Source organism: Xyrauchen texanus, chromosome 25, assembly GCF_025860055.1.
Source record: "Xyrauchen texanus isolate HMW12.3.18 chromosome 25, RBS_HiC_50CHRs, whole genome shotgun sequence".
Classification (NCBI taxonomy): domain Eukaryota; kingdom Metazoa; phylum Chordata; class Actinopteri; order Cypriniformes; family Catostomidae; genus Xyrauchen; species Xyrauchen texanus.
This window is the reverse complement of record NC_068300.1, coordinates 5364626-5381455: the sequence shown is the minus strand read 5'-3', so window position 1 is coordinate 5381455 and position 16830 is coordinate 5364626. Positions and strand designations below refer to the sequence as shown.

The window sequence follows — 16830 nt, the reverse complement described above, 5'->3', positions numbered from 1 at the left end:
ATGGAGCACATATCCGAATGCAGGAATATCATAGCATGTTTTCTAAGTTTCAAACTATGTTTTATTATTAACTGTATCTTTTATGACTCGAAGCAACCAAAAATGTCCATTTGATGCACATGTACTTAAAATAAGTCTTGGACTGACTGATTATTTCACTAGCAAAATGGTTTGCTATATATATTAGCAGTTGCAGAAAAACCAGCCAATCTGGCACAACAATCATGCCATGCTCCATGATTTTATACACTGCAATGCTGCCACATGTTTAACTGATTAGATAATCGCATGAAAGTTTGTTGGTGCCAGGCGGGCTGGTTTGAGGATTTCTGTAGCTGCTGATCTTCTGGGATTTTCACAAACAAAACTCAAATTTATTCAGAATGGTGCCAAAAACAAAAAACATCCAGTGAGTGGAAGTTCTGTGGATTGAAATGCCTTGTTGATGAGAGAGATCATCAGAGAATGGCCAGACATGTTCGAACCGACAACATCTATGTTAACTCCGATAACCACTCTGTACAATTTTGGTGAGAAGAATATAATCTCTGAATGCTATTCTGAGATGCGTGTTGGCGCTGTTTAGGCGGCACGAGGGGGACCTACACAATATTAGGCAGGTGGTTTTAATGCCATGGCTGATCAGTGTATACATATACAGTGCATCCGGAAAGTATTCACAGCGCTTCACTCTTTCCACATTTTGTTATGTTACAGCCTTATTACAAAATTGAATAAATGTATTATTTTCCTCAAAATTCCACAAACAATACCCCATAATGACAATGTGAAAGAAGTTTGTTTGAAATCTTTGCAAATTTATAAAAAAAAATAAAACGGGAAAAAAAAAAATCCCATGTACATAAGTATTCACTGCCTTTGCTCAATACTTTGTTGAAGCACCTTTGGCACCAATTACAGCCTCAAGTCTTTTTGTGTATGATGCTACAAGCTTGGCACACCTATTTTTGGGCATTTTCTCCCATTCTTCTTTGCAGGACCTCTCAAGCTCCATCAGGTTGGATGGGGAGCATCGGTGCACAGCCGATCTGAAAATGGCTGAAAAACAGCCATTTTCAGATCTCTCCAGAGATGTTCAATCAGGTTCAAGTCTGGGCTCTGGCTGGGCCACTCAAGGACATTCACAGAGCTGTCCCGTAGCCACTCCTTTGTTATCTTGGCTGTGTGCTTAGGGTCGCTGTCCTGTTGGAAGATTAACCTTCACCCCAGTCTGAGGTCCAGAGCGCTCTGGAGCAGGTTTTCATCAAGGATGTCTCTGTACATTGCTGCATTCATCTTTCGCTCGATCCTGACTAGTCTCCCAGTTCCTGCAGCTGAAAAACATCCCCAGAGCATGATGCTGCCACCACCATGCTTCACTGTAGGGATGGTATTGGCCAGGTGATGAGCGGTGCCTGATTTCCTCCAGACATGACACTTGCCATTCAGGCTAAAGTGTTCAATCTTTGTTTCATCAGACCAGAGAATTTAGTTTCTCATGGTCTGAGAGTCCTTCAGGTGCCTTTGGGCAAACTCCATGTGGGCTGTCATGTGCCTTTTACTGAGGAGTGGCTTCTGTCTGGCCACTCTACCATACAGGCCTGATTGGTGGAGTGCTGCAGAGATGGTTGTTCTTCTAGAAGTTTCTCCTCTCTCCACAGAGAAATGCTGGAGCTCTGTCAGAGTGACCATCAGGTTCTGTGTCACCTCCCTGACTAATGCCCTTCTCCCCCAATCGCTCAGTTTGGCCGGGTGGCCAGCTCTTGGAAGAGTCCTGGTTGTTCCAAACTTCTTCCATTGATGGATGATGGAGGCCACTGTGCTCATTGGGACCTTCAATGATGCAGAAATTGTTCTGTACCCTTCCCCAGATCTGTGCCTCGATACAATCCTGTCTCGGAGGTCTACAGACAATTCCCTGGACTTCATGGCATGGCTTGTGCTCTGACATGCACTGTTAACTGTGGGACCTTATATAGACAGGTGTGTGCCTTTCCAAATCATGTCCAATCAACTGAATTTACCACAGGTGGACTCCAATCAAGTTGTAGAAACATCTCAAGGATGATCAGTGGGAACAGGATGCACCTGAGCTCAGTTTTGAGTGTCATGGCAAAGGTTGTGAATACTTATGTACATGTTTTTTATTTTTAATACATTTGCTAAGATTTCAAACAAACTTCTTTCACGTTGTCATTATGGGGTGTTATTTGTAGAATTTTGAGGAAAATAATGAATTGAATCCATTTTGGAATAAGGCTGTAACATAAGAAAATGTGGAAAAAGTGAAGCGCTGTGAATACTTTCCGGATGAACTGTATATGGGTCTTTTTCAGAAAATATTTAGATATTATTAATTTGATAAATTAATTGGCATACCATGTAATTTATCCGATTAAATTTAAGCATGTAACAGCTCTAGTAAATACAGTATATAATTTTTGCAAAGCAAAAAACATCAATTATTATTTGAACTTTGTTATGTTCTACTATAATTTAAATCAGTGTTCAATTTGATTTCTTTTTACATTTTTCCCTCTTGAATTGATTTTTGTCAATTTACTGTGTTCATTGTAGAGCTGATGGAGGTGAAAGAGGAATGTCATGAACTGATTGAAGTGGAGGAGAATCTTCAGTATCAGAAACATCATGATTTCACAACTGGAGAAAAATCTTTGAGTGACTCAAAGACTAAGAAGAATTATTCACCAAAAAAGCCTCAAATAAGTGCAGCTAAGACATCTTTAACCAGTGCTCAGTTTGGAAAGAATTTAGCATGTAATACAGATCTTAAAATACACATGAGAGTTCATACTGGAGAGAAGCCTTTCAAGTGCTCACACTGTGAAAAGAGTTTCACTGAGTCACGAAACCTAAAAACACATGAGAGAATCCATACTGGAGAGAAACCTTACAAGTGCTCACACTGTGGAAAGAGATTCACTCAGTCTCAAAACCTAAAAACACATGAGAGAATTCATACTGGAGAGAAACCTTACAAGTGCTCACACTGTGGAAAGAGTTTCACTGAGTCACAAAATCTGAAAACACATAAGAGAATCCATATGGGAGAGAAACCTTACAAGTGCTCACACTGTGGAAAGAGTTTCACTGAGTCACGAAACCTAAAAACACATGAGAGAATTCATACTGGAGAGAAACCTTACAAGTGCTCACACTGTGGAAAGAGTTTCACTCAGTCACATTCCCTGAAAACACATGAGAGAATTCATACTGGAGAAAAACCTTACAAGTGCTCACACTGTGAAAAGAGTTTCACTCAGTTAAAATACCTAAAAAGTCATAAGAGAATTCATGCAGGATAGTCTTGTCAAATTATTGTGATGACTCTCCACCAGAAGATGGCAGCACCTGCAATCATTAGACTACATGCCCGTATTGGTGGTGTGATGTTGTACAACTTGTGTCTTGAGAACATTTTATGTATGAACTGTATTGTTGTTCTTGTGTTCCAGATGATCAGGTGCTGATGTGAGCAGAACCCAACTAAATGTGAATCTTTGCAAAAGCAATGTGCTGAAGTTGTTGTTTGTTTCCCCATGAGACATTCATTTTTACAACTTTTGTTTTTTTGAGTATGTACACTCACTGAGCACTTTGCTCTGAAAACAGCCTCAATTCTTCATGGTATGGATTCCACTAGATGTTGGAAATATTCCTTTGAGATTCTGGTCCATGTTGACATGATTACATAAGTAGGTAGGTGTGCAGGTGTTTCTAATAAAGTGCTCAGTGAGTGTAGTTTTCTATTCTGATCAGTGGTGATGGCTTTAAAGGAATATTCCAGATTCAGAACAAGTTATAGCTCAATCAAAAGCATTTGTGGCATAAAGTTGATTACAACAAAAAACAACACACAACCCCCCTACGATGTTAAAAGTTCACACACTCCTCTTTCTTATATTTCTATAAATCAAAATGTGTGTCAAAATGACCGCTTTTCATTTCTGCTCTAAAGTGACATCACGTTAGGGCAGGCCCCGCTCACGACTGGTGACGGACTTCACCCTATTGTCATAGATCCACCCGTGAGTGATCTACACACAGTCTGCCATTTTTTTTTTTCCCCTCGCTGGAGCAGATAAAGTGAGAAGAATAATGTCTCGGCTTCGTAAGCATCATAAGTGTTCTGCTGTTGCTGTAAATGTGAACATAAGAGTCTTCATGTACTCCCGGCATCAGAGCCATTGAAGAAGCGGTGGACAAGTTTTGTTTTTGAAGCAAATATGCCACAAAACATACAAAATGTGTGTGTGTTTGTGCAAATCATTTTACACCGGACTGCTTTGTGAATGAGTGTCAATATAAAGCAGGATTTTCAAAAATGTGATTCTCAAGCATGGATCAGAAACAACTGTTCGTGTTCCAGCTTTATATCCTGAAGATGTATCGCACGTTATATTTTGTGAATGTTTGCAAATTGCCTTTCTGAAAGTGCTTGTTAGCTGATTCTACGGCTAATGCAGCAAAAGTTAGCGTTGTCTCTGATTGTATTCACCAGAGCTATGACGGGGGGCGGAGAGTAGCAGCTCATTTGCATTTAAAGAGACACACATGAAAACAGCGTGTTTTTGATTCCACCCAAAAAGAGGCATTTACAACATGGTATAATAAATGATCCATGGGGTATTTTGAGCTGAAACTTCAGACACATTCTGGGGACACCTGAGACTTGTATGACATCTTGTAAAAAGGGGCATAATCGGTCTCCTGTAAATCATTGTTTTACAGTCGTGTGAGTGTTTATGGAGTTATGTCGTCATTGCAACGAAGTTGTAAAATTGGACAGAACTGTACACAGAAAAGGTTAGACAGCAATTGTATCACACATATTGTGTATGCCTTTTTGCTGCACTTATGAAACATTGAGTATTTTAAAGTTTTTTGGGGGGGATTTTTGATAGAAAAGGAGGGATGAGTCAAAATCTATTTAGTGATAAATGTGATCAAATGAGCATAAAGAAATAGTTCACCCCAAAATAAAAACTCACCTTTAAGCCATCCCAGATGATTGTCTTTCCTTTTCAGCAGAACCGAAATTATGATTTTTATCATCTCTGCATGTCCATTCAATGCAAGTGAATGGGTGCCAGCTGTTTGTCGGTTCAAAAGTAATATTTAAGCAGCATAAATGTAGTCCACACGACTCCAGTCGATCAATTAATGTCTTCTGAAGAAAATTGGAATGTTATTTTAAGAAACAAGTCGATAATAAAAAAGTTTTTATCTTTAAATTTTTACTTCCGGCCAGCACTGGGATTCTGTTTGAAATGACCTGACTCTCGTGTGACATTTGTTCCTCTTGTAAACAAAGTTCATGCTTTATTTTAAGTAAAATTTTGTTTTATTTTTTACACAAATCTATCGATTTACTTCAGAAGAATTGATTGATAACTCTGCTGGAGTCATGTGGATTACTTTTTTGCTGCTAAATATGACTTTCGGACCGTCAAACAGCTGGCACCCATTCACTTACATTGAATGGACATACAGAGCTGAAATGTGCTTATAAAAATCTTCATTTCGGTTCTTCTGAAGAAGGAAAGATGTACACATCTAGAATGGCTTAAAGGTGAGTCAATCATGAGAGTTTTTTTAACTATTCCTTTAACTTGTGTTGTACCTGTAATTGTATTATTTTAAATCCAGGATGCAGACAAAATAAAATACAAAACTAATAAACAGTGCTTTGTAAAAAGTTTTCAAAGTAGATTTTGTCAGATACAAAATGTAGAATATATTAAAATTAGATAAAAAAGTCCAATACTATTTTTTTTATTCTATTTTGAAAGGGGCTGTATGGGAGAGTGGCTAGGAGGAAGTCTTGGCTGGACAAAACCCATGCTTGCCCATATTGACTTTGTAATAATTAACTTGGAAGATACAAGATGTAGCAGAAGGTCGTGTGGTCTGATGAGAATAAAGTGGAATTGTCTGGCTGAAACACTAAACTGTATGTGTGGCGCAAAGCTGACTTAACACATCAGCCACACAACACCATCCCCACAGTGGAACACGCTGGTGGCAGCATCATGTTTAGGGTGGTGCTTTTCATCAGCATGAACTGGCAGGCTTGTGAAGATTGACTGGTTGATGAATGCTGCAAAATACACTGATATTTGTGGATAATAACCTACTTTCCTCTGCCAGAAAGTATAAAACTGGGAAGAGGTTTGTGTTTCAGCTGGACAATGACCCAGAGCACAAAGACAGCAACACTAGAGTGGCTTAAAAAGAAGAAAATTGATATCCTTGAGTGGCCCAGTCAAGGTCCTGACCTCTAATTGGTATAGAGACCTCAAAATTGCTTTCTATCACCAATCCCCAACTAGAGATTAAGTAGAGATTGAGTGATTTTGAGGAATGGGCTGATGATTGCACATCGTGATGGAGCAATATCAGCCCATTCCTCAAAATCACTCAATCTCTACTTGATAGAGCATTCTCTATCAATCATCCAAAAAGACTGGTGGCTGTAATAGGTGCAAAAGGAGGCTTAACCAAGTATTTAATAATGAGGATGAATGATGGTTATGGCATTTTTTAAATTGTCATGATATACAGTACTGTGTACCAGCTAGTGATGCACCGATCCGATACCTGGATCGGATTGAAGACGTGCGATAGCTCTGTGAATCACAAAAGGCTGTGTTTAATAAGTTCATATATAAAATGCACGTGCAGCTCTAGTGCGTCAGTGAATGCCGCTGCTCTGTTGACACACACACCTGCTTTAATTTTAAAGTTAATAGGTGTCACAGAGAGACTCACGGAGGCAGAGATATGAACTCAGTAGCAGGGTTTATTGAACAGATGATTGAAACAATGATGTAAACATTGTGAGTACATCCAGTTGAGCAGAGTGGCAAAAAGCAGGTGAGTAATATCCAGACAGTGTATAGACACAATGAACAGATAACTCACAGCAGTAACCCTATTTTAACCATGATATCCGGAGTGAAACCACAGTAATACAGGGAAACGAAATCTGTGTTAAAAAATATAATTTTGTCATTATTATGGTTTTACTGCAATTACCACACTTTAACTGTTATTACTGTTGTAGATTAACCATCGTATTTCTAGTAAAACTTTAGTAACCACAAGACTATCCATGGTATTTAATTAATCTATAGCAGAATCATGGTAACATATTATACTGTATCCAAACCATAGTTCCCCTTCTGTAGCTCTCTCCACGTTGTGTCGGAGAAGCGACACTAGAGGTCTCTCTTGAGCCACAGAATATACCTCTGATCTATGAAAAAAAGCCAATGAGAAGTTGGCAGTCAGTATTTGCATATCCCGCCCCCGGACGTACGGGTACAAAGGAGAGGCAAATACTAGTTCATTCAGAAATTTTCTTCGGAGCCAATGGTCGTGTATGCAGTCTGCTGTGAGTTACACACACCAAGTTTTCCGTGTATTCCTCTTATGATCTGCATGCTGTAGGATTTGACGGCGATTAACAGCGGCTTTCTCCTATCCTGTGCACGGCTGTGCATTGTTGCCCCTCGGCGCTTCGACAGCGCAGATAAAACTCTTTTTCTTAAAATAGTGATTTTATTTAAAAGAGTAATTTCCTCTAAAAGAGCAAACACAGCGAGCGTTGAACGTCCTTTTCAGGATGCGTCTTTATAAAGATGCCGTTCCGCCACTGTGTAGTTCCTGGATGCAGTAGAGTGCTCTCCGTTTCAGACGGCCTCATGTGTCTGGGTAGCGATCACACTGAGGCTGTGTTTGTGGATGGTTCATGTTCTCACTGCGAGAACATGACCATGACAACGTTGCGGTCGCGACTTGTTTTCAACCGAGAACAAGCCACTCCAGCCGCCCCTCGCATTGCTCCTTTTCCCACGGGATTGAGGATGGTGCAAGTGGCGCTGGAGGCGATTTGGGGGCGGCAGCGGGTGTGGCTCCATCGGGTACCAGAGACCCGCGGACCACCCGTTCCCCAGCACGCTCGTTGACTCCTGTCCGTACTCGAGGCAACAGCGGCTCACCTCACAGCCAGCCTGCCTATCCTCTAGAGCTCGAAGCGGATGAGCTCGAAGCGGATGAGCTCGCCGCTGCACTGGAGAGCGCGGCGTCTGACGCGGATGACTCCGCTGGGTTGCCGCCTTCGGGCCAGCACCCCCAGGCTGAGGCTGACGCTCAGATGTCTGACTTGCTTTCCCGGGCTGCCGCCAGCGTGGGCTTGGACTGAAACCCTCCGTCCTCCCCACAGCCATCGCGGTTGGATGACTGGTTGAGACGGATACATGGCGATTCCCCTGGTGGATAGGGCTGTTGCGCTTCACCTATGCCCCGGAAACCCTACCACCTGGCGGGGTCGCCCTGTACTCCCCTCCAAGGCCTGTAGGACAACATCCTCGCTGACAGCGAAGGCCTACAGCGCCGCCGGACAGGCCGCTTCCGCCCTGCACGCCATGGCCCTCCTGCAAGTCCACCGGGCCAAGGCGCTCAAAGAATTGCACGTGGGTAGCCCTGATCCCGATGTGCTGCAGGAACTGCGCTCAGTGACCGACCTCACCCTCAGAGCCACGAAGGTCACAGCGCAGTCACTCGGGCAGGCAATGGCCACCCTCGTGGTCCAGGAACGACACCCGTGGCTGAACTTGGTCGAGATGCGTGAGACCGACAAGACTCGCTTTCTCGACGCTCCAGTCTCCCAGTTCGGCCTCTTCGGCAACACCGTCGAGGACGTTACCCAGCAGTTCTCCGCGGTGAAGAAACAGACAGAGGCGATCTCCCAGATCCTGCCCCGTCTGCTCACCGAGGGCGTCCCCTGCGAAGAAACAACAGGCTGCTCTGCCTCAACCTGGGCCCAGCTCTTAGCCCACGCGTCGAGCGCCCCGCAGGAAGCCGACGCCCCCCCGTCTCACGGACCCCCTCGAGGACCCGGAAGGCTCCCAGGCGCTCCTGAGACGGATGACCCAGGGCCCAAGACATTAGCTGCGGAGATGTTAAGAGCGCTCCGTCGCCCGGTGGAGGGCCGGGAGGAGAATTTTGTTTTGAATGTATTTCATTTGCCTCTCCCCTTAACCGGGGCAGCGGTACCCAAAATCTCAATAAAAGAGCTATTTCCTTTGCCTCTGGGTCATCTGGCCCGCAAATGCCGTTCTAACGGCACTCTGCCCCCAGATCTCAACAGTCCCGGCATGCTGGACGCGGCCACAGGTCCGCCTTCAGCTCCACGACTGACCCCCGGCTGGCCGGTTCTGACGAGTCCAGAGGACGCCACCATAAGACCTCCTCATCAGTCACTAACCCGCCCCCTGCCGGGTGCGCGGAGCAAGGTAAGTGCTTCGAGTCTTTTCTCAGCACCAAAGCCTCGGGACGCACCCTCACCTCCCGACGGCACATTACCTGCTCCGCCCCGCCGGGTACGTCGAAAATACTCGTCCCCTTGGTGCCCCTTGCACGGAGATTGGATGCGTGGCTTTCACTTCCCAACCCGTCACGCTGGCTGGCCCAGACTATCCGACCCTGTTACGCAATTCAGTTTGCCAGGCCCCCGCCCCCCTTCGCGGGTGTCCGCTTTACCGCAGTGCACGGCGAACATGCCAAATCTCTGCACGCGGAGATTGCTACTCTTCTACTCAAAGAGCCTTTCCCTCCAACCGAAATGAAGAAGGGTTTCTACAGCCCTTACTTTGTTGTACCCAAGAAAGGCGGCGGCTTACGACCAATCTTGGACCTACGAGTTCTCAACCAAGCACTGCTCAAACTTCCGTTTAAAATGCTCACGCAAAAGTGTATCTTAACATGTGTCCGGCACCTAGATTGGTTTGCAGCATAGACCTGAAGGACGTGTACTTCCACGTCTCAATTCTGCCGCGACACTGACCCTTCCTACGGTTCGCGTTCGACGGCCAGGCATTTCAGTACAAAGTCCTCCCCTTCGGCTTGTCTCTGTCCCCTCGCGTCTTCACGAAAGTCGTAGAGGCAGCCCCTGCACCGCTCCGAGAAGCCGGCATCCGCATACTCAACTACCTCGACGACTGGCTCATACTGGCCCACTCCCGAGAGTTACTATGCGCTCACAGAGACCAGGTGCTCAGACACCTCAGCCGCTTGGGGCTTCAGGTTAACCTTGAGAAGAGCAAGCTCACTCCGGTTCAGAGCATCTCCTTTCTCGGCATGGAGTTAGACTCAGTCTCAATGTCTGCACGTCTCACCAATGAGTGTGCACAGTCGGTGCTGAAATGCCTCGCAAAGTTCAAGCCAGGCACAATGGTCCCTCTAAAACTCTTCCAGAGGCACCTGGGGCATATAGCATCCTCCGCCGCAGTCACGCCATTGGGGTTGATGCATATGAGACCGCTTCAGCACTGGCTTCAGACTCGAGTCCCGAGACAAGCATGGTGCCACGGCACGCACCGTGTGATAATCACCACCGCATGCCGCCAAACACTCAAACCCTGGACAGACCTCTGCTTTCTACGGGCAGGAGTGCCCCTGCAGCAGGTGTCCCGACACGTCCTGGTCACTACCGATGCCTCCAATCGGGTTTGGATGCTATTTGCAACGGGCACGCAGCTGCGGGCCTTTGGAGAGGGGCCCGCTGCTGGCATACCAACTGCCTAGCTTTACTGACTGTTTTCTTTGCCCTGCAACAGTTCCTCCCGTTAATTAGAGACAAACATGTCCTAATCAGGTCAGACAGCACCACTGCGGTAGCGTACATAAATCGCCAAGGTGGCGTATGCTCCCGCCACATGTCACGAATCGCCCGTCGTCTCCTCTGGAGAGAGTAGCGACTCAGGTCGCTGCGTGCCACTCACATCCCCGGCATGTAACTGGCACATGTGCTCCTCGTCCTCCCTGACCTTGCACAGCACCTGTGCAAGAAGGCTCACTGGGGGAAATGCGTACTTGCGCAAGCTGTGTGCCAGCGCGTCTGCCCAGAGGGGAGCCTCTGTTCGGCCATACCAGAGCGGGCAGTGAGAGGTTTCTTGGGAGGCAAGCAGGTCTACCAGCGCGTCCGCTACCACATTGAGTGGTACACCCGCGAAGGGGGGGCGGGGGCCTGGCAAACTGAATTGCGTAACAGGGTCGGATAGTCTGGGCCAGCCAGCGTGACGGGTTGGGAAGTGAAAGCCACGCATCCAATCTCCGTGCAAGGGGCACCAAGGGGACGAGTATTTTCGACGTACCCGGCGGGGCGGAGCAGGTAATGTGCCGTCGGGAGGTGAGGGTGCGTCCCGAGGCTTTGGTGCTGAGAAAAGACTCGAAGCACTTACCTTGCTCCGCGCACCCGGCAGGGAGGACGAGGAGCAAGTCACACTAGTGGTTCCATACTGGCCCACCCGGGCCTGGTTCTCGGACCTCGTACTCCTCGCAACAGCCCCTCCCTGGCGAATTCCCCTGAGGAAGGACCTTCTTTCTCAGGGGCAGGGCACGCTCTGGCATCCACATCCAGACCTCTGGAGACTCCATGTCTGGTCCCTGGACGGGACGTGGAAGATCTAGCTGGCCTACCACCTACCGTCGTAGACACGATCAATCAAGCCAGAGCCCCCTCCACCAGGCAGCTCTACGCCCTGAAGTGGCGCTTGTTTGCAAATTGGTGTTCTTCCCAGGCTGAAGACACACAGAGGTGCGCAGTTAGGTCAGTGCTCCTATTCCTGCAGGAGAGGTTGGAGGGGAGGCTGTCCCCGTCCACCTTGAAGGTGTATGTTGCTGCCATCGCGGCCCACCATGACGCAGTAGACGCCAAGTCCCTTGGTAAGCACGACTTAATCATCAGGTTCCTAAGAGGCACCCGGAGGTTAAATCCCTCCCGGCCAAGCCTGTTCCCCTCCTGGGACCTCTCGGTAGTCCTCGCGGGCCTCCAGAGACCTCCCTTTGAGCCGCTAGAATCAGTTGGACTCAGGGCCCTCTCTTTTAAGACTGCCCTGCTGATCGCGCTTGCCTCCATCAAGAGGGTCAGGGACCTGCAAGCGTTCTCTGTCAGCGACACTTGCCTGGAGTTCGGTCCGGCAGACACTCATGTGATCCTAAGACCGCGACCGGGCTACGTGCCCAAGGTTCCTACCACGCCCTTCAGAGACCAGGTAGTGAACCTGCAAGTGCCGCCCCGGGAGGAGGTAGACCCATTCCCATCGTTGCTGTGTCCGGTACGTGCTTTGCGTACCTATCTGGACTGCACGCAGAGCTTTAGACACTCTGAGCAGCTCTTTGTATGCTTTGGGGGACAGCGTAAAGGAAACGCTGTCTTCAAACAGAGGCTTTCCCACTGGGTAGTAGATGCCATTTCATTGGCTTATCACACTCAGGCCGTGCCCCCTTGCAGGTCCGAGCTCACTCGACAAGGAGTGTTGCGTCCTCGTGGGCACTGGCCAGGGGTACCTCCCTGGCAGACATTTGTAGAGCAGCGGGTTGGGCGACACCCAACACCTTTACGAGATACTATAATCTCAGGGTTGAGTGAGTTTCATCCCGTATTTTCTCAGGTCTGATCCAGTAGAACTCGGTAACACGCTGATGGGCTGACCGGGTGAATCGATTGCATATAGCACCCTTTCCCTCGCTTGAGGTAAAACTGCGTCTTTTTTCCCAGTAGATTCTACTCAACCCGAATCCCTGGTCGATTCCTCCCTAGCCCTCTTGGGTCCTCAGTTCGGCGGAGGAACTTGCCAAAACAATCCACTGCGCGTACTCATATCTACCCTGTACTGGAATAGGTGCTCCACAGGGTGAGGACTCCTATGCGGACTCCCCCTGTGTGTATTTTCCACGATACGGTCCCCTTACGAGCGGACCCGCGTTTTCCTTGGGTACGTTTCGGCTGCCCATCGGTCGCCGTGTGTAGCAACTCCCCCTCGCTGAGGCTGGATCTACCACCGCGCCACTTCCACGTGTTGCCTAAAAACACATGTGATGTATTCACCACCTTACCTCCCCAGCTGGGTAGGGGTGGTCTCCGCAGGGTCTTTTCCCCCTGAAAGAATAGGAAATTGGGTAAGACCCCCTTCCCTCAGTGCGTTTAAGGGCCCCAGCTGTCTATTGCTCTATGCGAGAAACATAGAGAGAAAAGAGTCCCAGCCAGGCTTGGCCCGTTCCCGGTTGGCAAGCGTCACCTTGTTCCCCTTTCAGGGTAACCAAAAGGATTCCAACTACTTTTGTGGGGCATTGGGGAAGGGTACATGTAGTCTGATACAGCTGGTCGTCTGGCACGTAAAAAACACCTGCCCGCTCCTGTGTCAGACCACGTACATGGCTCAGCGCATGGCGTAATTTAAATTGGACCCCTAGTGTCGCTTCTCCGACACAACGTGGAGAGAGCGACAGAAGGGGAACGTCTAGGTTACGAATGTAACCTCCGTTCCCCGATGGAGGGAACGAGACGATGTGTCCTTCCCGTCCACATCGCTGAGCCGAGCCGCTGTAGTGGCCGGACCATTTCCGAATCCTCAGAAAAATCCTGAATGAACTCTAGTATTTGCCTCGCATTTGTACCCGTATGTCCGTGGGTGGGGTATGCAAATACTGACTGCCAACTTCTCATTGGCTTTTTTTCATAGATCAGAGGTATATTCGGTGGCTCAAGAGAGACCTCTAGTGTCGCTTCTCAGACACAACGTCTCGTTCCCTCCATCGAGGAACGGAGGTTACATTCGTAACCTAGACGTTTTCACCAAAAAAATAAAACAAACCTTAGTCATATTTACTATAGTAAAACCATTGTTTCCACCAAAACTATGATTCCTACATCCTACAAAATTACTTTAATAAAGCCATGTTTCAGACCAAAAAAAAAACATGTTTTTACTACAGTATGATTTGTCTACAGTGTTTTTTTTACTATAGATTAACCATGGTAAATCATGTGGTTACTATTGTTTTACTATAAATATCATAGTTAAACTACCACAGTAACTATAGTTATGGTATTTGCAGTAAAACCTTAATAACCACAAAATTATTATTTTTATTAGCACAGTTTTCATTTTCCTGTATTATTGCAGACCCTATGGTGTCATTTTAAATATCATGGTTAATATATGGTTACTGTAGTAAAATCATGGTCAATTCATTGCGGGCGGAACGTAAAACAATTACAGAAAATAATTTTAGAGAAGATGAAAAGAGTTTCTTTCAAAACAGAATTTAAGATTTTTAGGATTTCATTTCAGACTTCCTCCTTTAAAGTTAGGGTGTTCAGTCTTTTCCAGAAACATTTTTGTTATACTGGTTTAAAGTCTCTTCACATCCTGATAACAATCAATAAGTGGTCTAAATGTAATATATATATAGACTAAAAAAATGAACGACCAATCATTGCATTCGCTCCGAATGTAATGATAGGATGTCCTTCCTGTCTGTCAATCTATATTTGCATACCGCCGCGCAACTTGTTCGCGCAGATATTCACACGTCATCAGAGCGCGCGCGAAAATGGAAGGCGAACCGCAGCTAGCTAATGTTCCTCCTGAACCACCAGTAAAACGAAACAAAAGAAAGAGTGTGTTAGAAACTTCTACAACGAAAAAACGTCTGGATCAAAAGCGCGCTAAAAGCAGAATTAACATTGACGTTGCTTTTCCACGCTGGAGGAAACTGCGGGACTCAAAGTGTCTGAAAAATGACGCCATGCTTGCTGTTTTTCTTTTGGACAGGTAAATACATAGTTTGATTTGTTTATATGTATATGTTGGTGTTAATGTAATTTAGTATTTAGCTCATGTAGCTAACAGCAGCTGCGGTGTAAAATTAAACTGTTATTTTGTTTTCAAAGTTACGAAAACACTGCAACATCCACACCTTTGGTGCATGGATTCATAAGGCCACCAACTGTTTCGACTCTTTCATCAGTTTCTCCCAAAACAGTGAGTACAATGTCATAATTTTACTTGAATAAAAAAATATAATCAAACATTCTTCTGGGTATTGTGTATGGCATCCTTATGAAGAAAGATAATTTGACAATGTTGTCATTGTAGTTTTGCTGAAATACAATCACATATCAGGTTATAAAGATGATGTCGTGCACTTTGTGATCACTGCTGCTTTTTGTTATCATCTGCGTAAAGTTTGAAATGTCAAAACTATAATGTGTGTTCAACAAGTATAATGTGTTTTTTTTTACATGAGCCATGACAATTTAAAATCATGTTTTACTGTCATTGTAAATGTTCACTTTCACCTGCCTAAAGAGGAAAATCTGAGAAGAATTAATGTATTTTTTCCCCAATGGTTTTGTCAGAGAGGACACATTTTTTAAAAACATAATAACTGTGAACATTTGTTGTTAAAAAGTATATAAGTATTGTTTTGTTTCTAAAAATGATCTATTGTTTGGGTTCAGAAGAACTTTATTTGTCGACTGGAGTCGTGTGGATTATTTTGATGCACCTTAAATACACATTTTGGACTGTGAAATGGAGTACTTTCACTTGCATTGTTTAAAGAAGAAGGCCTGAAATGAAATCCTTAAATCTTATATTATGTTTTGATGAAGAAAGAAACTCTGATACTGCTTTGATTGCCGGGGGATGAGTAAATTATCATCAAATTTTCATTTTTGGGTGAACTATTCATTTAAATTCGGCATTTAAATGCGGCTGTCATGTTAAGGTGAGAGAGGGTCTGCAGATGGAAATTAGCCTAAGGCTATAATCTGACATATTTACATTTGTGAAAATGTTCATTAATATGTATTGTCCCTTTTAAGAAATTAAATTAAAAAAATATGTTGTGTGTATCCTTTTTTTAGGTTAATTTCAGGGTTTTTCTGGGTCAAAAAAGTAGGATTTGGCTTGGGTCCTCATATTCTCACAAACAGTCCTGTATATATAAATAATAATCAAAAGAAGAAAGTTTTTGCATTAGTAGGATTGGGTGAAGTGCTCGTGAAAGAGATGCATCTTTAGATGTTTCTTGAAGGTGGCTAAAGAATCAGCTGCTCAGGTGGGGTTTGGCGGGTCGTTCCACCATCAAGCGACAGTTGAAGTGAAGGTCCAGGAAAGTGATTTTGTGCCCATGTCAGATGGCGCAATGAGGCGCCGCTCACCCGCTGATCTTTAGCTGTGTGATATAGACTTGAAGGAGAAACAAGAAAATCTGAATATCATGTTTAATTTCTGATAAATCAGCTTGTTGAATCCATCAACTGATTGTAAATGAGTTAAATTAAGGTGATTATATGTTGAAAAAAGTTTGCTTTTGGGTAATATCCAACGATAATTTGGCTGTCATGAAAATGAAACTAAACAAAAAGCATACAATTATTTTGATACCATCCCAGAAACAGTTATTTTACAGAGCTGTTCTTGTGTATAATCATTTAAAAATCTTTTTGAGTCTGATGAATGTCAGTTTATTATAATGATGATGTTTTTGTGTTCAGATGTTCATCATGAGAGAGCAGGTGGATGTGATCTGCTGTAAATCAGTAGGAACTGATCTGTCCATGCTGGATATTGATGATTTCATCACAGAAATCTCTCAGCTGAAGAAAGAGGTGATGTCACTGAAGACAAAACTGATGGAGAGAGACGACAGGTTACAGGTTAAACATTCATTTCATCCTTAAGTTGAGATTGTAAGCTTTCAAATGATGTGATATGATGAACAGTACAGATGTGATTGTGTTGTGTTTGTTAGGAGCTGGAAAAGGTTTCCTGTCAATCTTCAGTGTGTGTGACTGATGGGACCTCCACAGAATGTCAGGATTCAGTGTGGAGCAGCAGAGATCAGTCCACACCACAGCGACTGCTGGACAAACTCTCTGAACAGAGATCCAGAGACACACAGGACTCACAGCTCACTTTACTCTGTTCTACTGACGGTAATCAGGGTGAT

At 45.1% G+C, this 16830-nt stretch overlaps 1 protein-coding gene across 9 annotated transcripts in view; it reads left to right on the top strand.

Annotated features, from left to right (window-relative positions):
* LOC127618560 (zinc finger protein 501-like) overlaps window positions 1-16830 on the top strand; it is a 346529-nt gene that overhangs the window by 284867 nt on the left and 44832 nt on the right. Inside the window, exons 1-2 of one of the 9 annotated variants that reach the window (XM_052091080.1) lie at window positions 14426-14645; window positions 14765-14855. The exons of 7 other annotated variants lie outside the window; for them this stretch is intronic. In XM_052091080.1, coding sequence (XP_051947040.1) covers window positions 14620-14645; window positions 14765-14855 — 117 coding nt within the window. In that variant the 5' untranslated portion in view covers window positions 14426-14619. Of the gene's footprint in view, window positions 1-14425; window positions 14646-14764; window positions 14856-16375; window positions 16390-16830 lie in introns of those variants that run through there. One more of the 9 variants, XR_007967459.1, reaches the window with a different exon arrangement.